At 32.4% G+C, this 16050-nt stretch overlaps 1 protein-coding gene across 1 annotated transcript; it reads right to left on the bottom strand.

Annotated features, from left to right (window-relative positions):
• Nucleotides 1-904: 904 nt before the first annotated feature.
• Nucleotides 905-4157, bottom strand: LOC139524452 (toll-like receptor 2). Its single transcript, XM_071319237.1, has one exon. It carries the CDS (start codon nt 4007-4009, stop codon nt 1457-1459), a length of 2553 nt encoding a protein of 850 aa, XP_071175338.1. The 5' UTR covers nt 4010-4157; the 3' UTR covers nt 905-1456.
• Between the last annotated feature and the right edge of the window lie 11893 nt (nt 4158-16050).

Genomic DNA, 16050 nt, shown 5'->3' with positions numbered 1-16050 from the left:
CTATTAAGATGTGTTTTCGAATAACGGAAATTTTCCATGATATATTTACCAACCGGCGATATTACATGGTACAACTGATGTTCACTTTATTGCAGACTTGTTTTGTATCCAAATTAAACAGAATTGATTCAAAACCTTTTCAACGACATACAAATAGTTATCAAAGGTACAAGAATTATAATTTAGTACGCCTGACACACGTTTCGTCTACATAGGACTCATCAGTGACGCTCATATCAAAATATTTATCAAGCCAAACAAGAACAAAGTTGAAGAGCAGTGAGAATCCAAAATTCTAAAACTGACGGTTTTATCCATGCATAGCAAGGTATGCATACGCAAACAACGAACCAGTTTTCCCTCACTTTTAAGTGCATGCTATTTTAAATTGTTTTGTTGTAATTTGTTTGAACATTCAATATCAATTAACGAGATCTGAATATCGGTAAACTTCGTTGGTCTCTGCTAATCACTTTATGTACAAGTTTTGAATGACGAAGTTTTGAAACATTCAATCCCATGGAAGACATATCTTAAATCGTTAATCTCGACCCTACATCGAATTTAGTCCTGGTATCTATGATGAGTTTATTTACATGGGATATGTGACATCTTGGTACCACATTAGTACATTTATATTGAAAAATAGACTCTCCGCAACCCGGAATTTTTCTATAAGGTTATTGATCAAAGTAACATGTATGACATTTCTAGTTATCATTTTTATGGCGTAATAAATTTATGTCGTATCTTAAGTGTTATTTACGTCTTGTCTTTTCATTTGACATATGAGGACTCTACTTACCATGACAAAATCACACACACTTGACTCCTAAAAATATACTTAAAAAGAAAGGTGTATAGGTTAAAATGTGTTTTGAGTTGAAAATATGCAGCAGTTTACTTTCTTGTTCAACTATAAATTTAATTTTTTAACTCTATGCCACAAAACAAAACTATAATAACAAAATGAACCAAAACCGATTCGGCTCGTAAAATATACTTGAAACATAGATATTACGAAAAATACAGAACACGTCATTACAATAAAAAGTCATTTGATAGTCCTCGTTATCAAATATAATATACGTTGGTCCGTCTATAAAAAAAACAAAATTTCACTACGATGTTATTTAATGACCACATTCAAATAATGTACCTTTAGATATAAGAAGATGTGGTATGAATACCAATGAGACAACTCTCCATCCAAGTGCAACGTATAGCAGACACTACTTAAACTTTCGAATCACCTGTCATCACTTCCAGTGTTTTTTGGATTCGTGTTGTTCAAATTTACTTATCCGTTTTAATGAGTTTTATCTTCGTTGTTGTTTTGTCGTTTTGAGTAAGACGTTTTATCAAAATGTGACTTTCATTACCGAAATATATCTTTTATTATTTTTTTATACAATTTATGATTTTAAAATGTTTCTTCTCCAAACATTCATGTTTTCTAATTTAGATACAGCAAAGCCTTTAACTTAAGCCAATCCCGTTGATTATCTGTACTGTTGATAATTTCGTTTTCGTCCAAAGCCATTTCAATGAAGCATACGTCATTTGAAATATTCACAATTTCGTCTGGAATATCTTCGATTCGAATATTTTGTAAAATGATAATTATTTTTCTAAGGTTTGTAGTATATTTTTCATATTTTGCTCTATCTATTTCGAATCTTCCCCACTTTCCCTCGGTAAAATGTTCAGTAATGATGAACACGACATGTCTACTCTGCTGAATTGATTCTGCTTTTGCATCTGCCGTAATATCTCCAGGAAGAAGATCTCGATCATGTAAGCACACTTTAAGTCCCCATTCTTCTTCAATTTTAGGAAGGAGACACTTCTGTATCCACAATACGCTTCTTTCTTCATAAGAAACATATGCGTCATATAAATAATTTTCATGCAAATTTTTCTCAACAACTCGTCGGACTTTCCTATACATGTAGAGAATAATATTCCATCTATAGTTATAGAGAAGAGAAAGAGGTACAAAAACACCGAAGGCACTAGCAACTAATATTATACCAACATGAAGCCATAAAGTTGCTTTGCAGTCTGAGAAGTATTTGTTGGTATTCTTTGCTACCTCCTTTAATAGGATTTGCTTATTGTTTGGCATAGTGCAGGTATAATTATCTCCGTTATAAAATGTTACGTCTGTTTTTTCAAACCACAGAAGAAAATCCAGAGTATCACACGAGCACATAAAAGCATTGTTATCCAAATATAAGATAGGATGTGAACGGGTCATTCTATTCAACCAAATCCTTATGTCGTCGTCAATAGATGTAATCAAATTATTGGAAAGATCCAACGATTGCAACTTTTGAAGCTTGGTTACAAAATTAGGAATGGTCCTGAATAAATTATTTGACATATTTAAATGCGTTATATGTGGCTGTTTGAAGAAAGTTGTTTCCTCCAAAGTCCAAATATAATTAAATGAGATGTCTACTTCTCTCAACGCAGGGGCTCTAAAAGACATCCATTCTCTACCTTTACGTACAATTTGGTCTATTCGTGCATTTGTCAATTTCAGCACAACGAGTTTAGGTAAGAGCATTGATGGAAAAGTGATGATTGCTACTGAAATTCCGGAAATGTCCAAATATTCCAGTTGCTTTAAACAGTCTTCTGAAAATTTTGGATAACGTTTGTAAACACCATATGATACATCTAGATATTTAAGAGATGTGTTTTTGCAAGTTATAGATGCTGAAGAAGGGGTGCTTTGTATATGAGTGAATCTAAGAAACTCTATAGATGATGGAAGCGAGTAGTTTATGTTCCAATGCGGAGACATTTGAAAATATTTCGAACTTTTTGGTAAATGATAAAAAGATTCGGTGTTGTATACATTGATAAAGACAGGATGAGCATAATCTATAGTCAGGTATGACAAATCATAAACTTTAATGTTAATTGCTTTCATTAAAAAAGAATAAAGTTGTAATGAATGCTTTGCAGTTGTTGCAGGTAATCTGTTAGCCGATATGATGAAAGTTTTGAAACATTCTGGATGTTCAAACGATAACAAAGAATTATGCTGGTAATCTACGATTCCTGTTTTTGACAGGTCTAATGCTTCAATGCAGATAGTTCTTAAATATGTCATTAATTCTGCCGTTAATACAACAGAGTATGGAAAATCGTCTTCATTGATTGAATTATCGCTTATGTGGTGAAAGTTTATAACAGACATGTTCTTATTCTGAAACGGATGTAGAATACGCAATGCTTGATATAGGTGCACGTATGATTCGGAAAGATCTAAAATCTTTAAGTGAGGAAAGTATTCCAATAGTCCATATTCCAGTAGAAAAAAATTACGACAGCCGCTGATATAGAGTTCTTTTAGGTTTGACGAAAAATGTTCGAATGTTGAATTAGATAACCGAAATTGACTACTATTTCTCAAATAACATTGGGAAAATTTCAAAGCAGTAAGGTTTTTAAGGGAACTAAATCCTGCTCCAAATTCAGGGAACATGAATAAATCTATTGAAAGATTTTGCAAGGATCTCAATGCAGAAAATGCACCATCAGGGTAAACAAACGCAGTGTTTTCATCCAATGACTTCTTATTGAGACTTATATCTAGATCAATTAGATCACTAAGATGTCTGAAAACTCCCCTTGGAAGGGTTCTAATGTTAATCAAATTATCATTTACCTTCAAAACTTTAAGCAAATGTAATCCAACAAAGGCATCCTCCTTGATTTCAGATATACGATTCTTGTTCAAAATCAAAATTTCCAATTTCGTATAATGGACGAATGAATCGTTTGGGAGCATGCGTATCGAGTTATTTGAAAGTATCAACTCACTGATATATCGACTAAGATTCATTGGCACAGAAGTAAATCCTTGATTTTCACAATGAGCAATCAGCTCATGTTTTCTATTCCTACTGTACGTACACGGCATTGCATGGTTCCCGTTTACTATTGTTAACATGATAAATAAAAGGAACATTCGTCTTAGCTGATTCATTTTCATCCAAATATAATTATCCAATTATGATTTCTGTTCCGTATAGAAAGAAATCCGATTAAATTCCTTTAAATATCTATATCATGCATCGCGGAAGTTAAAATCATTCCCAACTGTAACCATAACCGCTATATTTATAAACTTTTACTTGAATTTTGTTTACTTAAATTTTCACCAATATTTTCAAGTGGACGACCTTGTGCATTCTATTTAAAGAAAATTTATGAAGTACAGGTGCATGTACAAGACCATGATAATAGTCTTTTATTCAGAAACAGTACAACTTATTTTTTATTTAGAATTTACATATGCAAATATAATAGCATCAGTGAATAATTACATACATGTTTTATGATCACAAACAGTTTGCATCACAGGCGGAGAATGTCAAACGTTATCAAAGGTACCAGGACCAACAAATAATATAAATAATGAAATATCAGCATTATATTATAAATAACGAATCTCATCAGCTAAATAAAGGTATTTGCCTAGATTGTTAAACTCTTTAATGTTATGAATAGACAACAATTGTATAAATTTATAACAAGATGTTTTTTTCCCAATAAAATGGTTTTATATAAACAATTTTATTGCAAATATAAATGAATTTTATTGCAAGTTAAATTTACAATCTATAGAAGTCTTATTACGACTTAATTTAAATTTGTCGTAGATGTACGTGATATATGATTTTCTACTTAACATAATTATACACGTTGTTTGATATCAAATCTGTACTAAAATATCTGTTGAAATGGTTTTCTGTTATTATTTTGCACAGTATAGTAGGGTGTGTTCACGTTTCTCAAACAATTGAGATTTTTTTGTATTCAATAACTAGTCAATTATTTCTGTTAAGTGAAACATGATAATTATGTAACAAGGATAAATGATTTTACCTGTAATTAGAGTTAAAGTGAATCCAGTGTTACTTTAACATCTGATCTGGGAGGGGGAACAAAATCTTACCCTATTATTTTACTAAAAACATGCTGAAGTAATAAAGTTTCATATATTCTAATCTGAAAATGTTGTTTTACTCGATAAATAAATTTATCGCTATTTTGTGCATTTTTCTTTTGATCTTTTTTTGTGATAATTTTCATATCATGCTTCTCGCTTGAGATGGACAAATTATCGCTAAAAACTAAGGAGGCCACGTGGCGTTGCTAACGAAATTGACAAGAAATTGACAACGTCGTCATAGGTAAAATAGCGATAAACAGATTATCATTGGTCATCTCAACTCGATTGCTTTTCTCACTTTCGCTGTACCAGCTCAAGCGAGAAAATCAATCTCATTGAGATGATCAACGATAATCTATACGGAGTGGCTATTTGTCCGGCTAGCCGGACGAATAGTGCCAGGGCTATTTGTCCGGCCATTGTAATGCGCATGTCATATAATGTGCGTTCGGAAGTGCGTGTAACATTATCTTCAGGAGCACCAAGGGGGCGCGTGTAATCTGATTTTCAATTTTAAGATCATGGCTGAAATATTTGTGATAAATTTTGCAGTTTTCGGAATTTGACAATGGAACACGATATTATATGAACTTCCAAGAATGATATAATCTTATGAAAGGGACTCTAAAAAATTGAAATCACATGGAAAATGGGAAATAAAAGATAATTATATATAATTGATCGGAGAATTAGTTTTACAAAATTATTCGATTCGCTACAGCTGTGTACAGGTGGAAAAGATGTTCAAAGCAAGTGTAGTTGAAAAAGGCCTTTACAATTGCAGGTCTAACTGAATGAAATTTAGCTTAGTTATAATCCAAAAATGAGTCTTGCAAGACAAGAAAAGAAAAGAGAAATTTGGGAAAAGGAGCACATTGTGACACCCGATCCCCTCACGTAAATAAAATAAAAAACAGTGTTGTTTACTCTTCTGGGGGGGGGGGGGGGGCAATATAGAATAATCTCTCACCTTTCACTCAAAATATGGATAACTTTATGTCAATTCTCTTTTACAGCTACAGACATAATAATTTTGTACCTTTTTCAGCTAGACGAAATCCTTTACGTTAACTTAAACTGCTCGAGTCAAACACTACCCAAGTTTGTTTTACAAGTAAATTCTTCTCTCTTCTTATATAAAAAAATATGGGATATATATGATTTTATTCTAATTATTCGTTATCCACATTGGACTATATACTAGTATGAAGAAAACAACAATTTCAATTACCAGTAACAAGATTAGGCCCTAACACTAAAGATTTCAAACATGTGCTACCCCCTGGTGATGCTGAAGATAATATTACACGCACACACAAATATTATAGTGACATGCGCATTGTATTGGCCGGACAAATAGTCCTGGTACTATTCGTCCGGCTAGCCGGACAAATAGAAACTGCCTAATCTATATACGATACATATCAATGAAAGTATGACTTCCTGGTGGTTTTTTTACACTACTTATATATTGTGATCTATTTTCCAACAATGATAAAAAAAACTTTATGTATCATATCTGAAATGTAACTATATACTTAACAGAAGAAAAGCTGGTTTAAAGGAATAAATATACATTTTGTCATGTTTCTTCATAAAAAAAGACATAAATTATACTGAACAGATAAATATGTACAAGAATAGTTCTTTTAGCAAAGGCGCATGATGCATTTGTAACATTTAGTAAATCATAGACGCTAATCAATCAAAGTCTAATAAATTAATACATTAAATACTTTTAGATAAAAGATCGTCTAGTTAGTAAGACAATCATATCGAGAAGCTTATATCAAATCCACCGAAAGAGAAATAGAGGTAGAGATGCATATATACGCAAGGGCTCCCAAAACACACAAAAGATTAAACTATGTGCTTTATTGCATAACGAATCTGTTTTGTTCTTAACGTCATTTGCACAACCGGTACACCCAGCACAAATGCAACTGGGATAAGTACAATCGCATGCATACCTGTTAGTTCGTTGACTGTGCTCTACTTTACCTGGGTATGGTGTTAACGGAGCTATACTAGTATATAGAATAAAATTGGAAAAACATGAAAATATCGTACACTTAACTTTTAGTATTTCCTACAGATGTTACATCTAAGATGAACCAGTAAGGAATTGGAAGATGATGCCATCGTCAAGACAGAATTTCCCGGAGCTGTTAAATGCCTAAATTTAACCACGACAAGAAACAACAACTGTGACAACCTTCAGTAACGTTTAGGGAAGGCCTTATATTCCCCACAACCAAATTTTAACATTTTGTCAATACAAAGTACCTCACCTCCAAAAACTATCTATCAGTTTTTCAATGGTTATAATCTTTGAAATAAAAGATGGTTATTCGAAATTCCTTAGACGAACACTTCAGAGATATGGTAATTACACCCAGTCTTCATTGATACCTTCCTACCATAGTTAAGGTTGCACTAAAGTCAAAATATAGGACACTTCATAAACATCTAAACCTTGCCTGCATTTATCAACCTATTACAAATAAAGTCCTAAACTATGGGACCATATGTTCATTTAAACATACTTAACATATACATATACATATAAAACACATTGGTGGCCTTCGGCTGTTGTCTGTTGTCTGATCGAACTGTTGTCTCTTTGACACATTCCCCATTTTCATTAAAAATTGTACACTGTGTTAATTGTAAATAAACTTGAAACTATTCTGATGTGGCCAAACAAGTTTCTGGGGTGAACACTAAATTTTCCAAAAAATCTGGAGGCCTGCGAGACGACTTAATATGTTTAAAATTGGTATGAACGAATACATGTCGCAGGCATCCCGATGTTTTTGAACATTTAGTGATCACCCCCAAGAACCGGTTTGGCCACAGCATAACAATTTTAAGTTTATTTACAATTTACACAGTGTGTATATGTTAAGTATGTTTAAATGAGAATATGTTTCAATAGTTTAAGACTTTATTCATTACAGGTTGAAAGATACAGGCAAAGTTTAGATGTTTATGAACTGTCCTATATTTTGACTTTAGTGGAATCTCAACGATTTCAAATCTGTGCGACATCTCCCTTTTCAGCTCTGTGTCCAGTTCCTCGTTCAGTCTTTCACACTCCAGTTCTTAATTTCTTTCCCTTCTTACCCCAGGGATATAAGATCATATAATCTTAAACGATCCGATTTTCAGGGTGTACTCTTTAGATATTCAAAATCGTGTACCTTTTGGTTTGGACCTCTTTCCATTTCAAGACAGATTGTGACTGAAAATCACTAATTCAGCTGTAAAATTGAAAAGATAAATTTCGGTAGTTTTCAGATTAACATTTGTGTTTAGTAGAAAGTCAAAAATCGATTATACCTATAATACTAACAAAATGGAGTCAATATGTTATCATTATATAGGTGATTATTAGGATCAGGCTTCTATAAATAGTTAAGTTATAATCAAGCATACATGTACCTGTTTACAACGCATGTTAATGCTGTAGGGTCCTATATGTAGAGCATTGATATTGAGCTGAAAGTAGGAAACGTATATATACCTTTTTGATCTTCTAACAGATTGAGGGTTTTAACTTCATCAGACACGGTTTGCCTGTCCCTTTCAAGTCTTTTGGCTTGCGATCTATATCATGGCCCACACGTAACGATCGTGATGTCGTTGTAGCTGAATGTGACTTCCGATAAACTTAAAATAGTTATCAAAGGTACCAAGATTATAATGTAATACGCAAGACGCGCGTTAGCCGCTATTGCAACTTGTCAATCATATCTGTATCGTGTGCACAATGTGTTTAAGGCGTACGATAAGCGCACATTAGCGTTTATCGGGAGTTGTAGTAACATATATTGGCGTATGGCTGGTGTTTTTCGAACGCAGATGAAAAGCACACCACCAAGGGATAATGTGCCTTGAATAGTTTTGAGGAGCATGCCGGTCGCACCAGGGACGATTATCCATGCTTTCGGCGTGTTTGGGACGTGTAATTATAGGTTGTTTGAACGACTTCTGGATACACGTATTCTTGTAAATTCACACACATATGCAACTATAAATTAATGTCAGAGCAATTTTCGTTAAATGTCTTCAGGTGTAATACCACCAAATCATAGTACGTCACAGGTACGAAAATAGGTCGAAAAATTATTCCCTTGAATTTGATAGTTGTAGGTAAGTAATGCTACATTTCACTGCAGTAACACATTTCTTGGTCATAAACATAGATCTTGAGTATTTCAAAGCACCCTTACTTTTTTTTAATGTGGTTTCTATAGAATATTTTTGAAACTCGAGGTAACATGGTTACAAAAGCTTGTACACAGATAAAAAAAGAGGTGAACATTTGACTGGTTAACTTCCAGTAATGGTTATTTTCTTATATGCAATGAAATGTTAGGTGAATTTTTCTGTAGTACTGGACAGAATAAAACTTTACTCATGCTAAGTATTTCTTTATTTGAAACAAAGATAATTTCTGCACGATTTTTTTTAAAATATGCAAATTTAACAAAGACTAAGGCCGTGTTCACACCAAACGCCGTGTAGAGTAAACATGTTTACAATTAGTTTAGTGTAGTGTACACTGGTTTCACATTACATTTGTTCACATCTATACACCTTGTTTAGCTACCTGTACATAAGATTTGTTCCCACTTGTAAACTATATGTCATTTAAATGTTCATTACGTAGAACTGAATTCAAAATTTTTGAAAATTTTTTCTAGCGGTAAGAGAACAACTATTTGACTTCAAAAGAGGGGTGGGGGATGGGAATGGAAATATTCCGATCCCCAATTTGATAAAAAAAAAAAAAAAAAAAAAAGGTCATACAGATAATAAAAAAAATTATTCTGAATCAAGAGTTTCCCCATACATTATAGTGTTAAATATTGAAAAAAAAAGTGTTTGATCACCAGCATCGAAAAATTTATTTTACGTGTTATTTAACGGAACTGAGATACTAGACAAACAGATCATTTACCTCACATTTTTTTAGTCATGCATTTATGCGTGAATTGTTTTTTGAGTAAAGACCAGTGGCGAATATTTCTGTGTACGTCAAGTCGATTCGGGAAGACCTTTTCAAATCAATTAGGCAGCAACTATTTACTTAAATTTTTGTGGAGGGGGAGGGGGGCGTGAGCTTTTGATTTTTTTTTAGGACAAATTTTGGTGACAAGTCGAAATCAATTTTAGCATTATATATAGTGGCAGCTGAGGGTGAAACAAACATTTTTTTTCAGGGCCAAAAACTGGAAACATTTTTTGTTTCCAAAACAAAATCCATAGCTCACCACACCCACCCCCTTGCCTTTATGTTTTATACTCGACTAGAATAGCTCCCCCCCCCCGAAAATCAATTGGTTGCTGCCTTATGGGTTCGGCAATGATGCTGCTTTGAGTCTTGATTAGGGGTTAATAAAGTACGTTAATTTTTTTTAACCAAAAAAAAATCTGTAAAATTTAGACAACTAATAATTATCAAAAATATCAATTTTACTCAAAAATAGTTTCCTCCTTAAATATTTACACGATAAAACTAATGTCCTAAATGCAGTTTTGTGTACACTTAACCTACACATGGCCTACATTGACTATCGACTGTGTGTAGGTAAAACATGATTTAAACTACATGTAAACATTGCGTTTTATCAATGGGAACGCAATTGTGTTTAGTTTACGTGTGAGTTACACAAACACAACACCGAATTTAGGTCAATGTGAACACGGCCTATTAGGGGGAAATCAAATGTGGTAATACACCAGAATACGTTTTCGATACGCCACGGGTGCGTTTTATACGTTCACGAAGCGCTAAATTAAGTCAGACGTATGGAACAAACCCGCCATGCATACGTCCATGTAAACGTCCATGAACGATCTGGTGCGTATACAGCGTGCCCTTAACGTGTCTCAAACGTATCTGTAGCCATTTGCAACGCACTTGTAACGTATATATAGTATGTGCGTGTAGCGAACAGGTATACACTTGACAAACGCTACAGCTATATGAATTTTTTTATGCTGCATAAAAATTTCCTTTGGTTATAGCGTTCACCAAGCGTATACCTCTGTATTTCGACGCACTTCAAACTTGAAGCCAAACAAGTACAAAGTTGAAGACCATTGAGGACCCAAAATTCCAAAAGGTTGTGCCAAATACGGCTAAGGTAATCTATTCCTTGGATAAGAAATTCTTAGTTTTTCGAAAAATTAATAGTTTTGTCAACAGGAAATTTATAAAAATGACCATATAATTGATATTCATGTCAACACCGAAATGCATACTACTGGGCTGGTGATAGTACCCTCTTGGACAAAACGTCCACCAGCAGTGGCATCAACCCAGGGGTGCAAACAGTTATCAAAGGTACCAGGATCATAATTTAATACGCCAGACACGCGTTTCATGTACATAAGACTCATGAGTGACGCTCAGATCAAATTAAAACCAGGGAAGAAACATGCTCTATTTTGTCTTGAATTACTTTGAAACGGTGACGCTGACATCAAAATAGGTATAAAATACAAAGTTGATGATCATTGAGGACCCAAAATTCCAAAATATTATGCCAAATACGGCTAAGGTAATCTATGTCTTGGATAGGAAAATCATTAGTATTTCGAATATTTCATAATTTTGTAAACAGGAAATTTATAAAAATGACCATGTAAATGTATAAAAAAAATCAAAATTGGTCTGCTTTATAGATTTTCATAAATAGCATCAAACTCAAAACTAAAGCTTTGCGGTATAAAGACATGTAGTACATGGATCTAAATTAGAAGCCAAATTAAAAAATCTATTGGCTTTCACTGCGACAAATGATAGACGAACTCCTTAACGTCAAGTTAAAATAACGTTTTCTGAAAAGGAATAAAAACGTTGTGTATTGTAGTAAGTAAAATACATTTGCAATTTGTATTCGTATACGATGTTTGGGAGTAAATAGTTATCAAAGGTACCAGTAAAACTCGAAAAATTAAATACAATAATATTGTACTTTATAAATTAGTGCGTTCGTCAATAAAAATTCGTCATTGAATTCAGTCTCATTATGCAATACAAAAAAATCATCACAAATAGCGAACTTAAGGGATATTCATAAGTTTCATTGCTACATGTAATATGTCACAATATTCTGACAGCGTGTTTCGATTCGTCAGATAATTATGACCATGTAAATATTTAAGACAAGGTAACTAATATCCTTGAACTCTAATGGCTAGTCACATATAATCAGTACACTTTTTTTTTGTCACAGGATGTTAGTTAAATTGTTGATTTTTAACTTAGACAAATTTCAAGTTGTCTGCTCTTTTCACGCTATAGTTTGACGTGGATTTGTTATTTATCCAGATCAGGCTACCTCTTGGCCTCGGTACTTCCATTGATGAGCCCATAACTACCATCTATTGTTGAGTGGAGCTAGCTTTGAGTCCTTAATGTGAAGACTTAAGCCAGACGATAAAATTAAGAAGGAACCCAGAGCTTGAATGTCCAGGAAAGGATCCAGCCATTTTCAAAAAGGGGACAAACCAGCTGATGTCCCCATTCTACGGTATTGAGCGTCAAAAAAGTGGGTTTCCGCCACTGCAGTTAAGCTCAGAAATATTTTCATGAGAATTTATCTTTCCTTTATCAAAAAACGTTAAAACCGCAACAAAAAGATTTTAGAACACTTTATGAGTGTTTAAAGATAAGCAAAAAATGCCTAAAGAAAACTACCAATGTTTCTGGTTTGTCACTATATGGAAATTATAGAGTATATGAAAATCGCAAAACAAATTTGGTTGTGATTGTGTGGAAATAAGATATTAAGTAAAAATTTGAAGTAAAATAGTGTAAAAATTATTTATCAGTTTAATATGTATGCAACTGAACTTAAAGGAAGTATTGTAACTCGAATCATATGAATGAGACTGGAATTAAAGAGAGGACTGTCACTCAGTCAAAAACGCCATACCAAACGAATAAACATTTTACAACATATGTGTACTTTATACAATCATGACAAGACCTTGTCTTAAGGGCTGTGGTATGACTATTTAAGCTATACCATAGCCACCAAATTACACTGATAAACTTCAGTAAATTCTACACATATTTATGTTCAAGAGTTAATAAATATTCAGATATTTAGCTAGGATGTCTTATGGGGGTTCGTTTGAGCAACACGACAGGTTCCACATCAATGTAATCTCGATCTATGAATAGACTGTCCCTCTGGTATTTTTCGCCCCTCTTGTTGTGTTTTTCCTAGTTATTTTATGGTTTCCTGCCGGCAGCCGGTCTGTAAAACTTTTACATAAGTACATACACTGGTAATATGTATCGTGTCGTGAGAGCATGAGATTCATACGGACTCCAAGTACCTTGTCCCATGTAAGACCTCTTCACGATTAGCAGTGGCTATGTACGAATTATAAGAAAAAAACAAACAAACCACTGAAACCAAAGGCTGGCTCTATAACATCATCATCTTCCTTACTTGATAACTTGGTGTATTAGAATTTTAATCGTCCATGATTTCGTAAAATAGGTATTAACTTTCACTGGATATATATCAAATGAAACAATTTATACTGAATTGGATTAGAATAACATTGCATCTATCTTTCTTTTGCTAACAAGTTACCTCAATTCATTCTTTGATCTGTAAACTTATATGATCTGTAAGTTTGTATATGCCGTATAAATCATAGGTATACATTGACTTCATTAATACAGCACCAGTAGAAACTAAGTATGTTACATAATCACTGGATGCGGATCATTGTCTGAATGAAGCTAATAAAACCCAATCAATATCCATCAAATATTGTAGCAGAAGATTTACAGTTACCATTTTAGGTACATGTGCAGCAAGCTTGCAGAAAGGTCCACGAATAATTCTAAATAATGCAAATGAGTGTGTGGTGCGGAAGTTTGTTTTTGCAAATTAGTCTTGCTTTGGAAATTTTGCTGGAATTTTGCAGGAACTACAAAATTTTAAATATACCCTTGTCTTGTTGTCTACATATTACCTTATTCAAATTACAAAGCAAATTCTTAATCTTCCTCATTTACCAAATTTCTATAACCATATTCCTTTATTAACAATAATCAAGATATTGAACAAAATGCAACATGTAGAGGTTCCTCAATAAAGACAAGCAAATGTAATGTGACAGAGTTAAGTATTGTCAGTCTTTCTTAAATGTGTGGCAGATTTATGTTCTGTCAGTCTTTTTTAAAATCATTAAATTCTGAAATTATTTTACATAATTATCATTCAAGAAGTTCTTAGCATGTTCTTAAAAATAACTTTATTTATGTTAAAAATACATTTTTGTTTCAATCATTTTATCTACATAATATATATTATAACAATGGAATGTTAAATTTATTATACAGAAAAATCAATCTGTAAAAGTATATATGAGGTGGGATTCTTTTGTTTTCTATTTTTAATGAGGAAAAAATCTGCTTTCAGTTTGGTTCTTTGAAAAACTGCATCAGGATCATTATAAATATAATCTTCATATACACAATTTTAAACAATAATTTTTAAATTAAATAATAAAATAACATATAAAAAGTAATATAACCATAACAGTTCAACCTTAACATTAAAAACCAACATATACAGATGATTCTACAATATCATAAAAATATAAGAATATACAGCATCTTTATTTGTTGCAAAGGTTTTATAACTGAGATAGTATATTGTTTGTACAGTATTTTTATGATTTTTGGTAATTTAGCTTAGTTTGAACATTTGCACTGATACACATTCTTATGTCTAAATTTAATATGTTAAGAATCAGTAAACTGTACTGGTTAATTTAGTTGACTGCTTTTTACAACATAAGGAAACCATACAATGAATATCTTAATTAAACGTCAATGTACAGGAGTATATTAATTAATTTTCAAACTTCTTAACAAATCATAAACTGTACTAAACACATTTTTATGGTTTCCTTCTAGGATTTGAGGACATAAATTGTATAGAATGCCTTTCAAATGTAACAAGAAAGAAACCTATTTTTTTTTTAAATTTCAATGAAAACTAGGTTTAATTTTGACTTTTCTGGATGTTCAAGAGTCATATCTGCAAGGAATATAAAACATTTCGTGTAAAACGCTTCAATATCATAGCATCTTAAAATGGGAGCAGCAGTCACTGAATCCTACATACATTGTACATGGATAACAAATGGAGTCTTGTTTTAAAATGCACAAAAGGTTATTGTACTTTAGAAGTGTGTTATAATTTCTCGAGACCTTAATTACTGTCATACAATAAAAAATCTGCAGATACTGCAAAAATTGCCTCATTATGTGCTCCTTTCATTCAAATTAACTTACGACATATTAAAAACACAATGTTGTACTGCTAGATGAACTGTAGAAAATTCAAGATATACAAATATATTAATGTTTCAGGGAAGAGTGATACATAATTTATTATAAGCTTACAATTTCAGATAATATTGAGCTTTTATATGAAAAGAGTACATTATTAAAGTATGTATCAGTATATAAAAATCAAAAACTTGTTTTAAGTACTGAATGAGCGATACAAAATTTTTAAGATATGTAGCATATTATAAATTATAAATGAAACCTATCTGCTAGGCTACATGTGTTTCCTCTTTTCCTATAAAGCCTGAGGAGCAAAGGGTGCTAAACAAGCTACTATCAGTCAATCATTAAAAGTTAATATTTTAAGTTTCAACAAATATAACACTCCTATTTCAGTACTGAATCTTATAAGTAAGAAATTTTCACTTATATCTGACATATATGATCCCAAAGCGAGAGATGAAAAGTTACAAAATAATTATAGTACATAATTATATGTACTAATTTAGCCATAAATACACAAATTACTTTCCATGAGTTTCATGTGGTGTAATTGCTGGTATTGTATTGACGAACATATGATTTGGAAGATGTTTAATTTTTTTTATCTTGAATTATTATTTATTTTAACTTTCACTGACAGACTTGGTGTATATTCAAATATCTATACCTGACAGGGGAATAACAGGAGATGACATACAATCATTTTACATTAAAAGGGAAGAAAAAATATAATTGG

This window comes from Mytilus edulis, chromosome 5 (assembly GCF_963676685.1).
Source record: "Mytilus edulis chromosome 5, xbMytEdul2.2, whole genome shotgun sequence".
Lineage (NCBI taxonomy): Eukaryota > Metazoa > Mollusca > Bivalvia > Mytilida > Mytilidae > Mytilus > Mytilus edulis.
Note: the sequence above shows the minus strand (reverse complement) of the source record. Positions and strands in the feature narration are given on the sequence as shown.

Bases quoted from the DNA above. Each gene is read 5' to 3' on its own strand.
- LOC139524452 (XM_071319237.1), bottom strand. From the start codon at position 4,009: ATGAAAATGAATCAGCTAAGACGAATGTTCCTTTTATTTATCATGTTA.